Consider the following 19420-nt stretch of genomic DNA (forward strand, 5'->3'; position numbering starts at 1 on the left):
CCCCGAATTTCTACTGTTTTTCCAGTTCACGGTAGAAAGTGGTGGAGCCGGTGTCATTAGGAGCATGCATACAAACCTGCGCTTACCAGGGACGTATCGGGAACCCAGGTCGTTACAGATGGGACTTTTAGAAAGCTACCGACTGTAAACTTTTCCCGTATTTGTTTCAAGAAAATATGACCACAATAGTCACTGTATTACTGAAATAGCTTCTCATTTGCATATTATCCACTACCTGTTCTTGCGTCTATTGTACATACGTATAAAACTAAAATTAAGTCAAGTTCTGTCCATTTTCACGTAGCCTTTAATGTCAGTGTATTGCACTGACAATGAGGATGCTAATCACGTGGCCACTGTAGTATTTTGCATTTCTTGAATATTACCACTCCATCAGTTCCCTGCAGATCACTTAGACAACTGGTAAAGTTTATACATTGACTTTTGTAATGCCTCTGAAAATGAAAAGGGACATTTCAGTAGCAGGGACCTGATTTGTATTCCAGATGAACCATGTTACATTCAAGATGGTCACGCAAGAACAAGAAGTTTCAAAAACTCTGTTTAGCCTATGCTCTCAGGTGTTACCACCGAGCCGCTCTCAGCTCTGTCATTGTAAAATGACACTCAATAACCAAATCTTCTTGTGGCTGGGGCCAACCATATCGTGTTTACAGCTCCTATTTATTCCACTGTGATTCCGGCAAAAGCGACCAGCAGAGGGCTGCCTTCTTTTAAAATACTCTGATGGGAGAAAATGAGGTGTATTCATGAAACATCAAGCAAGGGAAAGTTTAGGTAACTGGAGAAAATGGCAGAGTGGGTGGTATAGAACAATACATTAAAGGTAGTCAGCTGGATTAAAACTGTTTTATGCCAGTTTTTGCACACGTTACAATTTTTTTTGCAATAACTCAAAGAAACATTTATACATGGTTGGCCAAGTTCAAACCTGATGTGAATAGCTGTAACAATACATAAAGGAGGCCTGATAACACTGGGATTTAAGTTCAACTTATAACACAATTTAAAAGGAAATTAAGACTTTACATTCCACTTATAATACATTCCTATTTACAAGATAGGTTTGGCATGAGAAGTATAATCATATTTTTACAAATAACATGGTAAATATTTACAAGCATTTATGGTATCTCCACTTCTGAGTGGCCAAATTCAGCTGGGAGTCCCTCCTCTGCCAACGATAAACCTGGTTTACTAAAATGATGCCCTCTTCAATATTCCCCACGAGGAGATACACCATGGGACGATAGGTCGGAGTCATCCTCTGCGTACAGTTTTCATTGATAAGCAGCCACTTTTGTATCATACTCTGAGTTTCATAAGGCAAGAGTGAGCCCTGGGTAATGAATTCCACTTGGCATTCGATGTTATACTCTTGGTCACCAAATACTGTTCTCTTCTTGGACAGCTTTACTTTCACTGCTAAGGAAAGAGAAAGAAACATGTAAGTCACTTCATTTACTCAAATGCAGAAAGAAACACTACCAATGAAAGTAGGATGATTCCTTAAAAATACTTACCATAATTTATGCTGATAGAGTATGGCAAGGCCTTCTCCAGCAGCAGTATACATTTTAAAACATTTTTAAAAAATAAAGGTTATGTAGTAAAGATTTTTTTTCATGGAATTAGGCAACTAGGAAAAAATACTTCCAGAAAAGTGAGTAATGTGTTGTTACCATCACCATGTAGGTCAGATAATTAGGTATTGTAAGCTGCTGGTGTTGTTCTTGTACCACGAGGCTGCCCAGCTTGCCCAAGCAATTCTCTTGAAACTCACTTTGTCCATGTTAGGAACCCCTCAGCAAAAGTAGCTAGTAGTGCTTGCTGATACCACCCTTTTACATATTCCCTTTTCGTTATAGGCATCTACCCACCCCACTTGACTCCACCAACACTTTTTACTATGAAATTTCTCTATACGGCTTGATCTAATGCCAGCTAAAGTTGCTGAGAGTCTCTGCACTGATGCCAAAGAGCTTTGCGGGAATTTTCTAGGGCAAGCTCAAAAGTATTGCCTGTCACTCCAAGACGACAACACGAGGTAAGAATTTCTTTTACTGATAGGATTTTCTGAGTCTCCTTTTCAGTAAGCTATGTATCATGAAAAACTCATGCACACAAGAAACAAGGACATGCCTTTCGCTTGTAAAACACCAAAGCTTTACTTTGGGTTTAACCACTAATAAAAGGCAAACCTGCTCATTTGGCTGCTTTTGCCAAAAATATTTTCCATAAAGCATGTTGTACTACACTGTAGCCAACTAGACAAGAATGGAAGAGCTATTTGGTTGTAAACTAGATTATTAATTAATCTTTCATGCGAAAAAAATCCTCCTTATATTTTGATTAGAAATAACGTATTCTGAAAAACAACCTAAAGTTAAGTCTGCAGCCAAACTCTTAATCCTTTGAAATCCCAGCAGAAAGTGTCACTTATTATAATCCTAATTTTAAAGCATTTTAGAAGAAGAGTTGTTTTTCTCTTTAATAGCAGCCATATTAGCAAGGACTTACCAAAGTTACTGTCACAGAAAACTTCGAGAACTCTTTTGTGCGTAAAGAATTCCTCCACTGCTGGGCAGGTCTGGCAGGCAGGCTTTGGTAGGACTGGTAAGAAATTACAAAGTCTCATTGTTATCTTTTAGAATCTTTTGTTTTAATTTTCTGCTGTCAAAGCTGAAAGCCCACTGTTTAACCACAAGGATGACAGAGAAAATACAAAATTGGCCAGTGATAACGTAAAAAATCTATACAGTTGTCTGAAAACACGGCTAGGGATGAAAAGGATTTTCATTTTTCATGCATATTCAGTCCTTGTTCAGACTGACAAGCTCAATTATCAGCATCAAATACAGTAACAAATACAGTATTATTTTTAATATGGCTACGGTAGGTGGGAAAGGGGTTAGGTGGCTGATTTTGTCAGTGACTCTGGGTGCAGCTGCACTAGGATTGTGGATATATGAATTTGGGTGTGCTAGCAGCGGCTGATTCCTACTGTTTTCTGCAGAAGGTAATAAGCCTGAGTACATATGAAGATCTGAACATTAATGTCATGGTAACTCAGGTTTCCCTAAGGAAAACCAGATAGTAAATCATCCCAGCTTTTCTAAGCTGATCTGAGAACCAGTTCATTGTATATGTAAATTTATCCATGATAAGGGCCATTGATAAGTCTATAAAGAGATCTCAAAATAAATCAAACACAGTGTGCTGTCTGTATGTGGGTATGATACTGCCCATAGCTGTGCAGGGTGATAATCGCCTTCCTCCACTATCTCAGCGTAGACTATCTACACTTTATTTTTTTTGAGCGATGCTGATTTACATCATCTGACGCCTGCTGCAGCTTACACTGCAAGTACCAGCACTTTCCCCTGCCATCTGCACGAACAGGGTGAAGCAGTACAGATAGAAACGACTCCATTTACAAAATCACAGACTCTCTGGGAACAGTGTCCCTTGTTATCTCCTTGATTCCCAGGAACACAGAGTACGGCCAACCTCCCCTCTGCCATCTTTCAGCTACCTTTGTGCAAGTATTTATATTCCTTTGTAAGAGATGCCAGGCACATGTCCTCGTCCGCAGGGAATCGGTCACAGTCCAGACTGTCAGGCCAGGGGTGTCCGTGGCAGGCGAGCACAGGGGCACAGCTGTCACGGACAGCAACACACATACTCCTACAAGGATGGATAAACCTGTCACCAGAGGAAAAACCAGGCTCAATCAGTTAAACTCACTCAGTGACGACAGAAACTACTGCAACAATGATTTCTGTGCAAAGTACATCATCTTCACTGATGTTTAACACCCTTCAATAATAATATAATTCTAAAAGCAGCAGCTGTGCAAACTATGCAAGTGGACTGGACTGAGCTTACAGGATTAAGTCACAGTTTTTAAAATGCTTTTATTCGCGGTAAGTGCTTCAACCCTAAATTAACAAGAATAAAATTCCAACTGTAACAAAATAAAACATGATATCCTTTGACAAATGCATTCATTTTCCCAAGGCAAACAAGCTGAAGTGGAGCATGTTTTCAGTACTTTTCTTTCTGATGAGTACAAAAAAGTTAACAGAATTATTTCAGAAAAAGTAGAGATCACCTTTAGGTTATGATAAACATGCATTTCATTTGATCCCTGTTCTGACAAATAACGGCTGGAGTTTTGCACTGTGCTGTGGTACTTACGTATCTAAGCAGATGGGTGCAAACAGGGAGCACAGGAATGTCCTCACGTGAGGGTGACAGTCCGTTTGCGCAAGGTGCTGCCAGGTGGTAGATTTTAGGATAACCTCTGCCATGCTTGTGTGTCCCATCAGGTTGGGAAGCCTCATTTCAGAGTATCCAATCTTGTGGCACATGTCCATCTCCTTGGGTATCACTACACATTTCGTGGATAATCCAATGTCAAAGCCTGTTGCCACTCTTAGAAAACCACTCACAGCAAAAACAAGTATTTTTGCAGTCAAGACCATCTTCCAGTCACTCCTGGGCTGCTGTGCAAGGAGCTGTCAAACCCCCCAAGTGCAGGGGCATGCTGAAAACCTTGTGGCTTATATATCCCAAGAGCTTAATGAACTGTTGGTTATCAACTGCTTATCAAATTACTTGAGACAAGACCACATCTTATTGCCTATTCAAGGGATTGTTATGATAACTAGGGAGGTGGAGACAAAGTACAGAAGTATGTTTCCTAAAGATGCCAATTTGCTATAGCCTTTCACATGTCCCATGGTGTCAGTTGCTGCAGCATGCTATGTGGCATATTAAATTTTGACACCTAGAAGGTTTGCTATGTGCTTTCTAAAAGAAATTAAGTGATCCCCCAGAAAAACTGCTGGGCAGACAAGCTGTCTCCTGGGGCTGCTGTGTCTCCTTTGTCTTCAGACACTGCTGACAGGGCAGAAAAAACAGCCCAGATTGACTTATCAAGTGAAAATGTTTTGCTTGTGCTAATTGCCCATGTCTCTTCCACTGTTTTACAATGTAGAAGAGGTACTTTCTTTGGTCAAGCGCTATAAAAGAGACAACCTCCTGCTATTAACCAAGTATTTTGTCTGGAAATTTGGATCCCTACCCCGTGACATGCTAAAGGTCCCAACTTCTATTAATTTTAATAGACAACCGAAAATACAGAATTGTTTTACTGATTGGAGTATGTGCCTATCAGATGGCTGCAGAACTCGCATCTTTCATTTATTCAAGTTCAGTGGTGGATTTAATAGTGTAGGACTGTTGCGGCTATCAGTATTTATTCAGAGTGAAAAGGCAGTTACACATATGGAGAAACATTTTTATTATTTGAAATGGACCTGGTTGCACTTAAAATTGCTCAAATAATGTAGTGTTTCACCTATTTATTAATAAATTATAATTACATTAAGCTGTATGAAAGCAAATGATACCAGATGTGTACTTTTTCTGTTTGTAGCACAAAAAATAGTATTACATTTCTTAAGTTAAAAGTTAACAGAATTACTGATGGAGTACTTCATTATTGTTCTTAGTATAGTACTGATAAACAGCTCTTTGCTGCAGAAAACTTGGAGAATCAGTTAAGGTGCCAGAGGGTCTGAGTAATGTGTAGCTTACCTATTATGAACAGAAAAGTCAGATTATTAATTAGAAGAGTTGAAGATCTAAAAACATTTTGTGGAAATTTTTAATTTGATGAAAACATTTTTCCAATTAGTTATGGGTGTTAATTTTTATTTCCATTTCTTATTACATGATTTATTAGCAGAAATGTTTAGATATTAGTAATACATAGGTGGATTTACTGTAAAGTATCTGGCTTGATTATTAGGCTAAAATGAGTATGTTTGTAATACTGTATCATCTAGTATTACTGATGCTTGATTGAAATACATTCTTCAAAACCAGCAGCTTTTTGTGCTTATACCTAGATGTAGCACATTTAGACAATGCACTACATATCATTTACATGTTTATACCTAAACGTTAGATTATTAATCCTAGCAACTTTGAAACCAATGACGAACCCCCACTGATTCCTCTTTAGCTGTCTTCTTTACTCTAAACTACTGGGAAAATTACAGTACTAAACTGTAAACTAAAGACATATTTAAAAGAATTGTCAGTTTTTCTTTACATATTTTGTTGCCAGCTCTGTGTTTTTTCCAATAAATGTGGTTTCTCTGTATCTGTTATCCCACTTCAAAGCCGAGGGACCTAACCAGGCTGATTTAGGCCTGATGGTAGCATCCCTTTGCCGGGTGCTCCACATATTCTGTAAGAAGTTGAGAGCCTTACTAAAACTCAGTAAAAGTCCGTTCTTGCTAAATCTATGCAGGTGTCCCTGGGGGCCACGCTTTCCCATAGCTGCTCTTGCTACCATTTTGCCACGAAATGACAGCACGAAGCTGCTCAGCCCAGGAAGAGGGCAGACCCGCACGCCAAGCCAACTGCGCAGCCTCTTTGAACGGCTCCCCGGTATCGCCTGGCTCTCTGAGCGGAGCTGTAAGCCTCACCTCCTGTGCACAGGCACAGCTGCCCAGTGCGCAGAGCTCAGCTCACACGGGCTCCAGAGATCCTGCAGACACCCTGACGCCTCTCACCTGAGCGTCACTTTGGCATTCAGCAACTGGAGTGAAACTGGGCTCCATATGTGAGTGTCCCCCTTATCCAGCAGGCTTCTGCATCCATCCACGTTGCTGACATCTTTACCAAGTCACCCCACAATTTTATGAAATTAAACAAATTCCTCTCTGGCCCTAACAGTATTCTTTTGTAATACATTTCTCATCTGATTGCTATCTGAAAGTAGGTGGCAAGATTTCTGGTGAAGGAAGCCCTTCCATTGCCTGTCGGGCATGGAATTATGGGCACATTCCTGAGTGATATAAAATATGTATTATGAAAGAGCTTTTGGTCTCTCAATTATTTAGATGTTTTTCTCTGTGACTGTCTCACAACCTACAAGAAAACTTGACTGATCCTAAAACCTGAGTCAACTCTGTTCCTCCAGATAATGAGGGGTTATTGAGTCGCTAGCTGCGCTGGCACTGCTCTGCAAGAACGGTGCTGCCGAGGGGGCTTGCTGTCCCCCTCCCCACTGCAGAGTGCCTTGCAAACCGCCCCACGCTAGCCCTGCACTGGGCAGAGCTCTGGCTTTACCTGAGACCAGGCGTGCTGCCTTGTGACACAGCAGGTCTGATTTTGAGAGCTCCCTCTGGGCCACCACTGATGGACAGGACAGAGACAGGCATAACGAGAGTGTGTGAGACGAAGATGATCTAATAAGAGCTAATACCTCTCTTGACAAACTCAGTCTCCATAGGAACTGTCTTAGAAGTAAATAATTGTGTATCTCTGAGCCAGTTTCCTACTGGGGCTTCGCAGGGGGTAGGTCATTTATGAGCCACCACAGAGCTGTACCTTAAAGTTTCTTTTAGCCTCAGATATGACTCAAAGGAGGCCAGCTATCTTTTGATGCTTTGCTTTTGGCGACCCACTTCCAGTGGGCCATCATTTTGTAATGCTAAAGAAAATTATTTTTCTCCGTGTGAGTACAGTGGTATCTTTGGAGGCTGGGGGCCAGACCACACAGGAGGGTTGAGGCCTCAGCAGGTCAGGAAGGAGCTGCACGCTACTATTTGGCCACGTCTGGCACAGCGCTTCAGTGGGGAGCCTGGAAGATTCGAGGGTGTGGAGGAAACTCCATGGTTTTGCCATCAAAAGAATAACAAGCCATTCGCTTTGCTTCTGTTCCTTTTTGTTTTCTTGCTCTTTTGACTGAAGTAGCCACTCACCCAGGGAATAGCAAGACTTCACGTGTTTGTCAGGAATGATGAAGCTCACTTGAGGGCTGAAGAATCGTCACCAGCCCTGAGAACAAAATGTGCACAAATGCCTTTGCTGGACACCTATGACTGCATTGGGTTTAAGGCTGGATCTGAAACCAGAGCATTATCTGTAATTCAGTCATTTTTGCTAGCTGTATTCTGTCAGGAAAGAGCATCATTTATGGGAGCTTCTGATTCCTCTCTCTTCTCACAGTCCTGGGTTCAAGATGTTAGCTGGGTCAAACTCCTTACCCTGTGCCATTTTCAGTGTCATCATTTACTAAGGAATTTGCCAATTTGACACTTCTTTTTGCTACACTCACAAGCCACTTTTAAGCAAGGGAAAGACTTTGGCTGTGCTTCTGTTTAGACTTAATTAGTTTGATGTTCTTCACGAGCAGATGCTACCTTGAAACTTGGTTTGACAGCAAGTCATTATCATTTATCATTTTTAGCAGGAGTCTTGCAGAACAGTTATTAAAAATGACCATGCAAAGTAGATTGCCATTGCTTGGAGAGTGCTTCAGGTCAGTCAGATGTTGGCTCCTTGGCAGAAGCATGAGCTGCAGCACCCACGTTGCTGTGCCATAGATTCTCTTTTTTTGCAAACGCTCAGCTGCTCATTGACATGGTGTGGAAAAAAATGTCAGGCAAATATACACACAGCTTGCTTTTGGGAACACAGTAAACTGTGATTTACTGTTGCCACACCAGCTAAACGTTCAAATTGCACAAAAGCTGGCGGGGGCACACTATTTCTAATCATAGTGATACATGTCTGTAGAGGTTGCTTGAATAAAGACTGTCTAAAATGAAATAAAACCTATTAGTTTAGCAAACTACCATGAGAATTGCAGTGTCTGCATATATTTTGAGTGGGCAGCATAAAATACAAGACCTGAGGGCTTAGGGAAACTTCCTTCTCGAAATCTGGAATCCAGCTAATGCTCTTTGAGACTTCTGAAGAACGCTGCATGGTTGTTCCCTTAGCCACGGGCTGTATTTATTGTTCCTGGACATGAGCAACGGTCACCTGCTGATGGACCCTGATAACAAGAACAGGGGCTGGAGGCTGCTCCCTGCCCACCTCTGTGTCGTCTCCTTTGACTTTTACCAGGGAGACAGACAGAGATTAACCAGGAGCCACCCATCAGACCCCAGTAAGAAAGGGGACTGAATTTTTCCTCAAAGAAAGTAGGGGTTTGAGAGCAAACTAGCAGATGTAGGGATTTGGGGTTTAAATCTAAACATTTGTTGCAATATTCGGCTGGAGTCATTTTTATCTGGAGTCTAATTGCAGAGATGCAAGGTTCTCGGACAAGGATCAAAGCTTGTAACCGTGCACCCCGAGTCACAAAAGGAGGTTGTGGAGAGACAGTCCTTACTCTGATGACAGCTTTGCTGGACCAACAACCTTACTCTGCAGAGCAGGGTTAATTTCATGTTTCCTTTGCTTTATGAAAGAACAATTAGGCCACATATGGTATCTGTAAAACAGTGGAGGAAGAGTCATAGATGATTTTGAAAAGGCCTTGTTAATTTATTTGTCACAATGGCTTTAGCATTATTTTCATTTTTAAAGGACAGAAACACTGTATTTCCTTATAAATCTGTAATGCAAGTTGTTAAAGCCTCACTGCTCTGGCATGCTGAGCTCTGTCCTTATTACTGTCAATTGATTAACTGAGAGGGATGTTTGTTTCATTAGTGAAAGAGAAAGTCCATGCTTTCTTTGTGTGACCCAAACTTAGTTTCCGACTCTGCCACAAGCTTCTTGTTGAAGCTTTAACCCCGCTGCATTGTACTTCTCCACACACAGACTGTCATGGTTAACAGTGCCGGGGGGGATGCTGGAAGTTAAATGCATTCGAATATGAAGTGTTCAGATGCTACAAGAGCAGATTCCAACAGTATGACCTAAAGGCACAAGGGTGCTGAATACTATAAAAAAAAAGGGTAAGTAGCATTTCCTAAGTAGGTCAGGGATGGAAAAGGGCAAAGGAAGATTAGAGGACTTGCTAATCAGCTACCAGCTAAAGCAGGCGTACAACTCTTGAGCTTTGCAATCTCAATATTCATTGACCCATTCAGCTTTTGGGTCTCCTGTCCAGCAATATTTTTGTCACTGCAGAATAGGACAAGTCGTGTAAAGTGATTTTAGGGGAAGAACTGAAATCCTATACTGCCTTAGTAGTGGCACGCTCACGAAACTGCATTCAGGCTGTATCCCATGTGCTGCATGGCAGGGCCTTACGGTGAACACCATATTGGTTAAATGCTGTGTGAAGCTGTTCGTTTTCAAGGTGGCTGAAAGGAGGAGAGAAGTGCTGGAATGATTATCATTAAGAAAGTGGAATTTTGCTCTTCAATCATAAGCAGCACATCAGGCTCAATAGTGGTGGTGGTTTTGCTCCAGGGGTAAGCAAATTCTAAATGATAGCTTTCAGGTGAGAGCAAAATACAGTTTCCCTGAATTTAGGGTTTTACACTATTGATCATGTACCAGATGAGCACCTTCCACAGAGAGCCAGTAGTAATAGCCATTCTTCTCTGTTTTCCCCCAGGTAAAAAAATTAAACTTCTTAGGTTTGTTTGGCTTTGGGGTTGTTTTTTTTTTGTTGGTACTGGTTTGCTGGTTTGGCTAATACTGCCTATTTTTCTTTTTAGTTTTTAGTCAGTTTTACTGGGTTTCAATTTAGTTCTGCTCTGATTTAATTTTGTGGAAGAAGGACCATTTGACAAATGGAGTTTCATGATTCCAGGCACAATTGTTGCTCTGCAGAAAAGCTCCTGTTTCTTTTAGACTTAAGCAGCTTTTGCAGCCATTTGGCAACAGAGCTGGTTTTCCCTCTACCAAATTTCTATCAATCATAGCTGAGTCCCCTCTCCTGCATTGTCCGTCACAAGCAGCTCCAAATGAAATAAAACGCGAGGTTAAACTGAGAGCCCACAGCATCGTTTCCAAACCTCTGTGAACAAAAGGGAGTACAAGTAGACTCAAGACTGTTTCATAAGGAGGCAGGGCAACAGCTGTTTGGGCTACAAGTAAACAGCAAGTACATACCAACTATTTGTAGTCCATTGAGAAAGTAAACAGGGTCATCTCGTCTACCCGCTCCCCCACCATTCTTTCTTTGTCTGTTGCCTGTAGCCAGCTACTGATCATCTAGATAAGACGGAAGCACATTAAGTCTTGAAAATTATGTCTGGCTTCTGGCTGTCACTGGAGATAGCTCTATCAGTTAAGCAAGCAGAACTGTGGGTGAGTGCTCTGCTGACTCCAGCACGCCTGGAGCCCATCCCTTTTAAGTCGCTTGGAGGTATTTTGCATCTAACTTCTATGTACCCCAGCCACCCGGAGGAAAGGCTCTCAGCATCTGACCTTATAACAGTACATGGCAGGCTGGGCTCGCTTCGCTTTAAGGCTGTGGGAATCAGCAGACCTGAAGCCTCTGTTTAAAAGTCAAACTTCAGCCTAAATGCTTTGCTGAATAAGGAAAATTAAATAATGTCTGTAAAGTTTCACAAATAAACAAATGTGCTTCAAATATCTGAATTAGATATTATGGCCAAATCTTCTCTAAGCAAAATTCCCTCTGGCATTAGCATTATTTTTTTCTTGAATAATGACGGTAAAATGTAATCGCTTTCCAGGCATTGAAAATGTATTTAAATCTAAATAATCAAAATAAGTGTTCTAGTTGCAAATGTTTTTGGTGAACTGAGATTAAAACAAGGATTTGTCAAGAAATAGTCAGAGTTACACCCTGGACATGAATGCCAGATTCTGGTTGTTAGAATCGTGGCAGCTTTTTTTGGTTATAAATTTCTCTCCAAGCCATGACTCATATTGTTTTTAAGGGTGTAGATTTACATTTTGAAATTTCAAAAAAAAAAATAAATTTCTGGATAAATCCTAGCCTTTAAGTTTCTATGTCAGTGTAGTTTTGGAAAGAGATTTTTTTTTTTCTAAAAGCAGTTGCAAACTTTTTCATTCAAGTACACATGTGCATACTAAACTTCAGGTGGCTTAATTAAAACAAATAGCTGTGTCCTGAACTCAAGTGTGTGTATAGTCAATATTCAAAAGCTGTTTGGGGATTCACAGAAAAGAAAAATATTTTTAATTATGGCAATTACAAATTACTTAGAAGAGTAACTTCTTCACAAATGAGTGTGCCCATTCATAGGTGCATGGTATATAATTGTTACCTGACTGCTGTGCAAATATTTGATGGGAATAGTTCTTTTTTGTTACTTGAGCTCTGTGCCTGAAGGGTAAAGGGTACTCACTGAAAGTGTGAATATTCTCTATTTATTTTCACTCTCCCTATTTTAGATGTTCCCTTACACACACCTTCTGGAAAAGGATGATCACAGAAGACAGCCTTTTGGTGCCTTTAACGCACCTTCTTACTGCACCAAAACACACACTTGCTATTACAGCTGTCACTAATCCACTTTTCTTCAGTATTTCTCCTATATCAAGGAACTCAAAACATTTTTCAAGGTTCAATGAATGAAGCCACCGGCCTTTTGTGTAACCCGTTTCGATTACAAATGCGTGCCAAATCACACCCTTGTGTGAGGAGTGAAGAAGGCGAGAGAGCGCGGGAGAACAGCACTGTGGCAGGCGACTGGCAGGACCACGCCAGGCGTTAGCCGGATCATCATGGGCAGCTCTAGACATCAAATGTGATAATGGCTTCACAGGCACCACTTCTTTTTGAATCAAACCTTTATGATTTTCTCTGTTGTCATACATGGATGGTATCCCTGTAAATACGCCTCTTGTCCACCTGACAAGACTTCTAGTAGAACAGTTACGTAAAACTAAGTAGATTTTGCATCTTGTATACTTACAAAATCTTTTTACATACACCCTAATGGGGTTACATAATGCCTTCTCATAATGCTGTGATGCTGAGCCCTCAAAATCTGCCAAAACTTGGCAATTGCTCCTATAGAGACCATTCATATTGCCATAATCATTCCCACAGCAGGACCAAGAGTCAAATCAACTGCTTCAGCCCCAGTCCTCCATTTTGTGGGACAGCCCCCATGGTATTCATGACAGACTTTAAATTCTCTGCAAAGGGGGAGAATTCAATTTAAAAAACCCACAAATCAGTCTTCAGACAGAAAGCATAGGTGCAATACACTTTAAAAAAGATGGGGAGCAAAATAAGTATGTTTTCTCTTTCTTTGGGCCTCCAGTCCCTGAGAGTTCAGGGGGCAGACAGCAGGTTCCTTCCCTTTCACCGTGGCTTGTGTTGCACGCACTGCCTCTGTTGAGATCAAAGACATTTGGTTTCTATTACCTATCTCGAAGAGAAGTTCACTGATAAAGAAGTCTCCACCCTAATGATTAAACCCTATTTGGATTTAAATACCTGGGTGAGAGCCCTTCAGCCTGCAGGCCAGGGTTAGAGGGTCCATGACTCCAGTGCCCATTTGCTAATCTGGATGCAGACCACGCATGGCCTGCCTGTGAAATGTTATGTCATTTGGCTTTCACAGCACTTTACCCTCATCCCAGGGCAATAATTTTCTTCCAGTGGTGCAACCGGGGAAATGAAACGGAGATGAATCTATCCTAAATAGCTACACAACAGCAAGAGCTGAGTAACTAAGGAAAAGTTATAGAGCAATCATTTAGGAAGGGCTCAAAATCAAACAGTACTTAAATGATCTTTAAAACTGTGGTTTACTTCTAATTAGTTTATGAAGCTCAGGGAGGGAGAACCAGAGAAATAACTTAATATAGGATTAAGTAGGAGAGGCTGATTTTTTTTGTCTTAGGAACCATTTTCATTCTCTAAATAGCATTAAGGGTTTCATGCTGGTTTCAGTGACCAAAGATTGATAACTGTATCCATAGGAGGCTCTTTTCATTATGGAAACCATAAAGGAGCAAATAGATGAGAGAAGAAGGTATTTTGAAATTAGACTCAGGAGCATCCAGAGACAAAAGATTTGTGATTGCAGCTCTAGTTTCAGACCTTAAAAGGAGCATGTGTGCCTGACAGCTTCTTTAGCTTTTTTTCCCCTGGTTATGTCTGTCTGATAAAAGCTATTACCACTCCCCATAAGCCTTGCCTTGTTATATCTACATCTCTACTACAGCATTACTACTGTTAAATCTACCAGGGCAGGAGAGGTTTTTTTGTTCAGTGAGAGAGAAAAATATTTTTAGAAAATACATCCAGACGGTGTAACCTGAGCACTCAGTTGTATGGGTAAATGCTCTGTATTTCTTTTCCTTTTTTTTTTTTTTTTTTAGCAGTTGGATCAGATTTTGCCATCCATGCTTATGCTGAGTAGTATTTTTCTTCCTGATATTCTATGAAAATGAAACAGAAGTACTGGAGTTATTGACAGGCTAATCCTGTACTCAGGGAAGGCAATGACAGTTTCCATAACCCATGCTATCCTGAAAGCCAAGGTTCTTCCTGTTTTGCTTATGCTGAGTGTTACAATACATCCTATTGATCTCAGTGCAGTTCTCACAGCACACCTTGATGTGAACAAGACTGACAAAGGGGGCCAACATAAACAGGTCACCCATTCTACTCTTTTTGGTGAATTATCTTTCAGGAGGTTATATACAAATGTTTGATTTGGGAACATGATATTAAAAAATGATTCAGTATGGAAGGTACTTTGCCCTATAATATGGTTGACTGAGTAAAACATCCTCATCCTAATATCTTGGCTCCAGCAAGGGATGCTGCAGGTGCATACACTAGGCTTTAAAGGGAACAAAAAACTTCTCTCCCTGTGCTTACTGGAGCCCTTACATAGCCGCTCCCTCCCTGCACTCCGGTGGGAGAAGCCAGCTTGGGTCCCTGCCCACATGTGTGAGAACATTCACTTGGATATTTCTTTTTTTTTGAGGATTAGTGGCATTTGATTTACTTGGTAAGAACACTGCTTGAGTACATAAAGCTAAAACAGAAAAATGAGGGGAAATACTGCTTCAAATTCTGCCTACTTGCAAGTTTTCATTTTTCTCCTTTCCAAGAGGAATGGACTGTTTCTGGTTCAGGTTCTTCATAACCAGCCTTACTGACATGCCCATATTTTTTAAGGCCTAACATTCCTGGACGAAAAGAAAGAGATTTAGTCTTCTTTAAACCTACTAATTGATCACAAAGGATGTATGAACCAGCTGATGATGTCACATCACTGTATTAGAGAAGAATTTATTAACCCTAAGGGAGCCCTCAGGCATCCTCTGGTATGAATTTGACACATTAAGGCAAGTCAATCTTTGGGACACAGTGATGCTCTCTGCTTGCTCAGCTCGGCTCTTCAGCCTTTCCTGAGCATTTTCTCATGGGAGGTCATGCTTACCCCAGTGCTAAGATCTGAGGTTACAGCACAAAGTGAATTTTCCCTTTACATAAATAATTTATATCTCAAAGTACTTTAATGGTGCCAAACCCTAGCTATGGAAAGCAATTCATAAGCTGGAAGACATGCAGCAAGTTCGTAACATTAATCATATCAAATCCAGGTGATCAAACCCACTAATCCAGCCATAAAACATAAAAGGCTATAAAATCCATTGAGAAACCTAAGGAAAAGTAGTTAATGTTCTGTTTTGGAGACTTAAAATGGCAATACTGAGTAGCTATAGTAATTATAGTTATAGTGAGCTGTTTGTGAAGAGAATCCCACTCATTTTACAGAGTCTCCAAATATTCACCTGTTTATGTATGGCCATAGTTTCACACCTGTTCTGATAATTCAGCAACCTTCATGTAAAGCATTACCAGAGTGTTTGGAAGCCATAAGGGGAGTCATGTTTAAAGCCTGTAATGTGACGTGGGACCCGGAATTTATTTGTATCCCTCGTGACTTAGGCCTCACGCTCTGCCAGCAGGGAAGACTTGATCTCAGCATTCACAATATTCTCACTGCTGTGGCTCTACTTCTCCGACAAGTCCGATTGTTTATTTAAGATATTAGTAATGCCTTCAAAAAATCCTCCTGTATTGTCTTTTCTTCATTTAAAGGAAATCTGTGTTCTCTTGCAGTTATTTTCCTTCCTATCTCATCATTACCTTTTGCACAAATGCATCACATACAAAAAACTTTATTAGGGCAAATGGTGTTGTCGTGACACTTACTTTGTCCAAATCATGTTAATAACAAATGAGAGACTCACAGTGACTTACAGTAGATTTGCCAAATGGCAGGGGTAATGCATATTATTTCCATTTTATTTTGGAGCACTGCCAATAGATCTTTTCAACTTGACCCTAATTTAATGTAAACCATCGTATCTAGGTCAGGACAGAAGGCGGGAGGCAGCCAGGGACAGCCCCAGACCTGTGTGTGGAGCAGCTCCCTGGGGGTGGGGAAAGGCCAGGCTGGGACATCGACCCGTGGGGGGGGTGGTGGCGGCTCGGTGGGACCCACGAGGATCCCAGGAGCAGGAGCTGCAGCTCGGGCAAGGCCAAGGAAAGAGCCTCAGCTAGAAGCAGCTCCCCCAGCCAGGGCGTCTGGGAGCCTTTCCCCAGAGTCACCATGGGGAAGGGGCTGCCCTTGGCTGCACTGGATCTGAGCTGGCCCCCAGCCCTGGCAGCCAAGCCTCTGGGGGCCCCTGGGGATGCCCTCACAACCCTTACAGCAGAGCTCACCATCACGCTTTCCTAGACAACTACTTCACAAAGGCTTCATTTTTATTATTTTATGGCTGCAGGACAACAGCGCAGAGATTAGAGTCATACAGTCACCCCATCAGTTTGGGGTGAGCACAATTTTCCAGGTACCGTTGGCTCTGTGGCCATGTCTGTGCTAGTAAATTAACCATGTCTGGAGCAGTTTGCTGGATCTAAGAAGTCCAATTGGCAAGAAACTGCCCAACTCCAGGCTATGAAAGCCTCTTAGCCTCCAAAGCTGGCTGACGGCATCCCACTGCCTGTTTGGAGCAGCACCTGGCCACCAGCAGCTCCTCAGCTGTGCCGGGGGAGTCGCAGGAAGGCCACAGCTGCCCTGGGCCAAAACTGTTAGCAATTTAACAGAGCAGGCGGCTGAAGGTCAGCACCTGGAAACACTCCCAGCCCTGGTGAGTTTGTTAGTGCAGAGCCCACGTGTCCAACACTCACCTCCCGCTGGCTTGCTTGTACAAGCCCAGAACATTCCCCGCGGCAGCAGGTGCTGAGGTCTCCAGCCAGCCGGCCAAAAACACAAGGAACATTCAAAGGCAGCTTTGGCAGATGTGGGGAGAGGGATCTATAGCTTCTACAGGGGATCATTTTGGATACCATAAACATGAGGCTGCCTTCATATCCTGCACTTTGCCTTGTCTTAGTGATCACATAGTTGCCACCTTCTGCAAGAGCTGGGGGGCCAGGAGCTATTATCTTTTCTGGTAAAAACATCCTAACAAATTCCTAGAGAAGACTTAGTCATTGCCTTCAACGAAAGAGATACCACGTGAAAAAAAACAACATAAACCTGTGTGATAGAACACATAGACGAGGAACTCACCATCACCTAGGTAAACTGTGTTGACAGTAGTAATGATATGGACAGACTGAGAGTGTTGGGACTATGATGAACTCCTGAAATGAATCTCCCTGTAGCTACATTTTTGCCTGGAAATCCAGAGTTAAAACCCCGAGCTAACACTACACACTGGAGGTGCCTTACATTTAATGTAATCATTTAAATGGAATCAAACATTTGCCTGATTTGATTGTCTTGTTCCAGCAAGATGGAACAACATCCATGTTTCTAGATGAACCCACATTTCTGAAGGATGCTTTCTGGGGAGTTCTCTGCAGTGTTGTGCTTCCCTCATCAATATGCAAACCTGTTCTTAAAAAGGTGCCCTGCTTCAGGACTAGCAGACATTTTGCGTGCACCAGTCATACATCCTCTTTATTTGAAGTTTATACTGTGTTAATTTTCTGCATTAAATAAAAAATCTTCTTGGGATTCTTTTGAGAGTTCAAACTCTAACCGAAAGTACCTGGTTACTCCAGCCACAGTTCAGGATTCTTCCTGAGTAGCAATTTTGATTCCTTGTAACTGACCTTTATTTTATAAGGTATCCTATATCTTGAGAGATTCTTTAGAGAAAAGTTTAGTTAATGTTTTTCTGATTACAGTTCTCAGCCATATTTTTTCTCCTTACAGTAGCACACTACCATTTTTATGAAAAAGGAAATTCAAACTTGACTCAAACACAAAAATATAAGGAGTTTCCTAGGAACAGCAAAATGGTTGGCCACATGCCAAAGTGATACTACTTGGCGGCAGACCTTGTCATATACAAATGGGGCTTTTAAAATGCCTGAAAAAAAGCTGCCTTGGCCCAGGCCCCCAGTGGACTACATGCGCGTGGTTTTCCAGGCAGTATAATTTTACTGTTATAACCTGTGACAATATTACTGTTATAATAATAATGAATTTCCTATTAATATCAGACTGAATTGGATTAGCTGGCAGTCTTCAGTTGTGTTGGTATCAGGAGCATCACTCAGATGAGAGCCTTGTTGCTGTGGGCACCACGCAAAGACAGCAAGAGACATCTCCTGCTCCCTGCGAGCACGTGCCCCCAGGACACTGCATGGCAAAACCGAGAGCGCTCTCAAACAGGACCTCAGCAATTTCTTCCACTACATTTCATTTGTTTGCTTCACTGGTTGCCTCATTTTGCCTCTCAAAAATAACAGCGCATTCAAAACACTTCAATGAAAGGAGTTGCATGCCTGGATTACTCAAACTTAGCTGGAAATGCACCTCGTTGCTTACTGATGAAGCAGACCTTGGAGTGAACTAGAAAACTCCAGCATGGAAATGTAATGAGGTTAAGCATAAAGGAGCTCTGTTTGCAGAGCAGGATAGCAGCAGACAAAAATAATGAACCCTTAAATTACTTTCCTTGTCCCCACTTACCTCCTTGCAGAGGGATGCTGTTCCTGGTAGCTAAAAAGCATGCATCACTCCCATGCCTGGGAGCTGCATGTGGTTGCTAGGTGGCAATGCAGTTTTTAGATCATTATGTTACTATCCCAGAAGGCTGCAAATAATCTGTGCACAAGAGCTGCTCGTTAACTTGTAGTCCGTGAAGTTTCAAAGTGTGTGTATGATGGAACTCCTCCTCCCTTACTCTTTCTCCAACTCACGCTTCTGAATTCTTAAAAATACTTCGGAAGAGAATCTAAGTGCTGTAGTCCATGAAACTGCTTCTGGTATTATTCGATTTACACAGCCAGTTGCCCTGCAGTACATTCAGGAGATGGAGAATTAATCAGCAGAGACAGCAGGTGTTATAAGCCCCTATTCTTTCCTTGGTACCTGCACAGACCGTCTAAAGCCCTACAGAAGCATTTCATACCAAGATCCAGTGAATGCTATCATCTAACAGGTGCTTCATTCTCCAACAGCCTTAGCTGAAGCAGACCAGAAGCATCTGATACTTGAACAGCAGATCAAAAAGTAGGAACCTTAAAGAAACCCACCCAGCTCATATGCCCAGTAGTTCCAAATCAAGAACAAAGTGGATCTTCTGAACGCATTCTGCAGGACTCATATTAGCGCTCACCTCAGTGTTACACTGTAAA

At 41.7% G+C, this 19420-nt stretch overlaps 1 protein-coding gene across 1 annotated transcript; it reads right to left on the reverse strand.

The window, feature by feature from the left end:
- Window positions 1–1135: 1135 nt before the first annotated feature.
- Window positions 1136–4508, reverse strand: LOC142030553 (secreted frizzled-related protein 2-like). The gene is made up of 4 exons (XM_075026795.1): window positions 4222–4508; window positions 3557–3726; window positions 2542–2634; window positions 1136–1446 (listed from the first exon to the last, which is right to left on the reverse strand). The coding sequence occupies exons 1-4, from the start codon at window positions 4506–4508 to the stop codon at window positions 1136–1138; spliced, it is 861 nt and encodes a 286-aa protein (XP_074882896.1).
- Between the last annotated feature and the right edge of the window lie 14912 nt (window positions 4509–19420).

Source organism: Buteo buteo, chromosome 4, assembly GCF_964188355.1.
Source record: "Buteo buteo chromosome 4, bButBut1.hap1.1, whole genome shotgun sequence".
NCBI lineage: Eukaryota > Metazoa > Chordata > Aves > Accipitriformes > Accipitridae > Buteo > Buteo buteo.

Excerpts from the sequence above, each read along its gene's own strand:
- LOC142030553 (XM_075026795.1), bottom strand. The coding sequence starts at position 4,508 with ATGGTCTTGACTGCAAAAATACTTGTTTTTGCTGTGAGTGGTTTTCTA. Across the intron at positions 2,635-3,556 it reads ATATAAATACTTGCACAAAG|TCCTACCAAAGCCTGCCTGC; the intron begins GTAGCTGAAAGA and ends ATTTCTTACCAG. Across the intron at positions 1,447-2,541 it reads TTTCTGTGACAGTAACTTTG|CAGTGAAAGTAAAGCTGTCC; the intron begins GTAAGTCCTTGC and ends CTCTTTCCTTAG.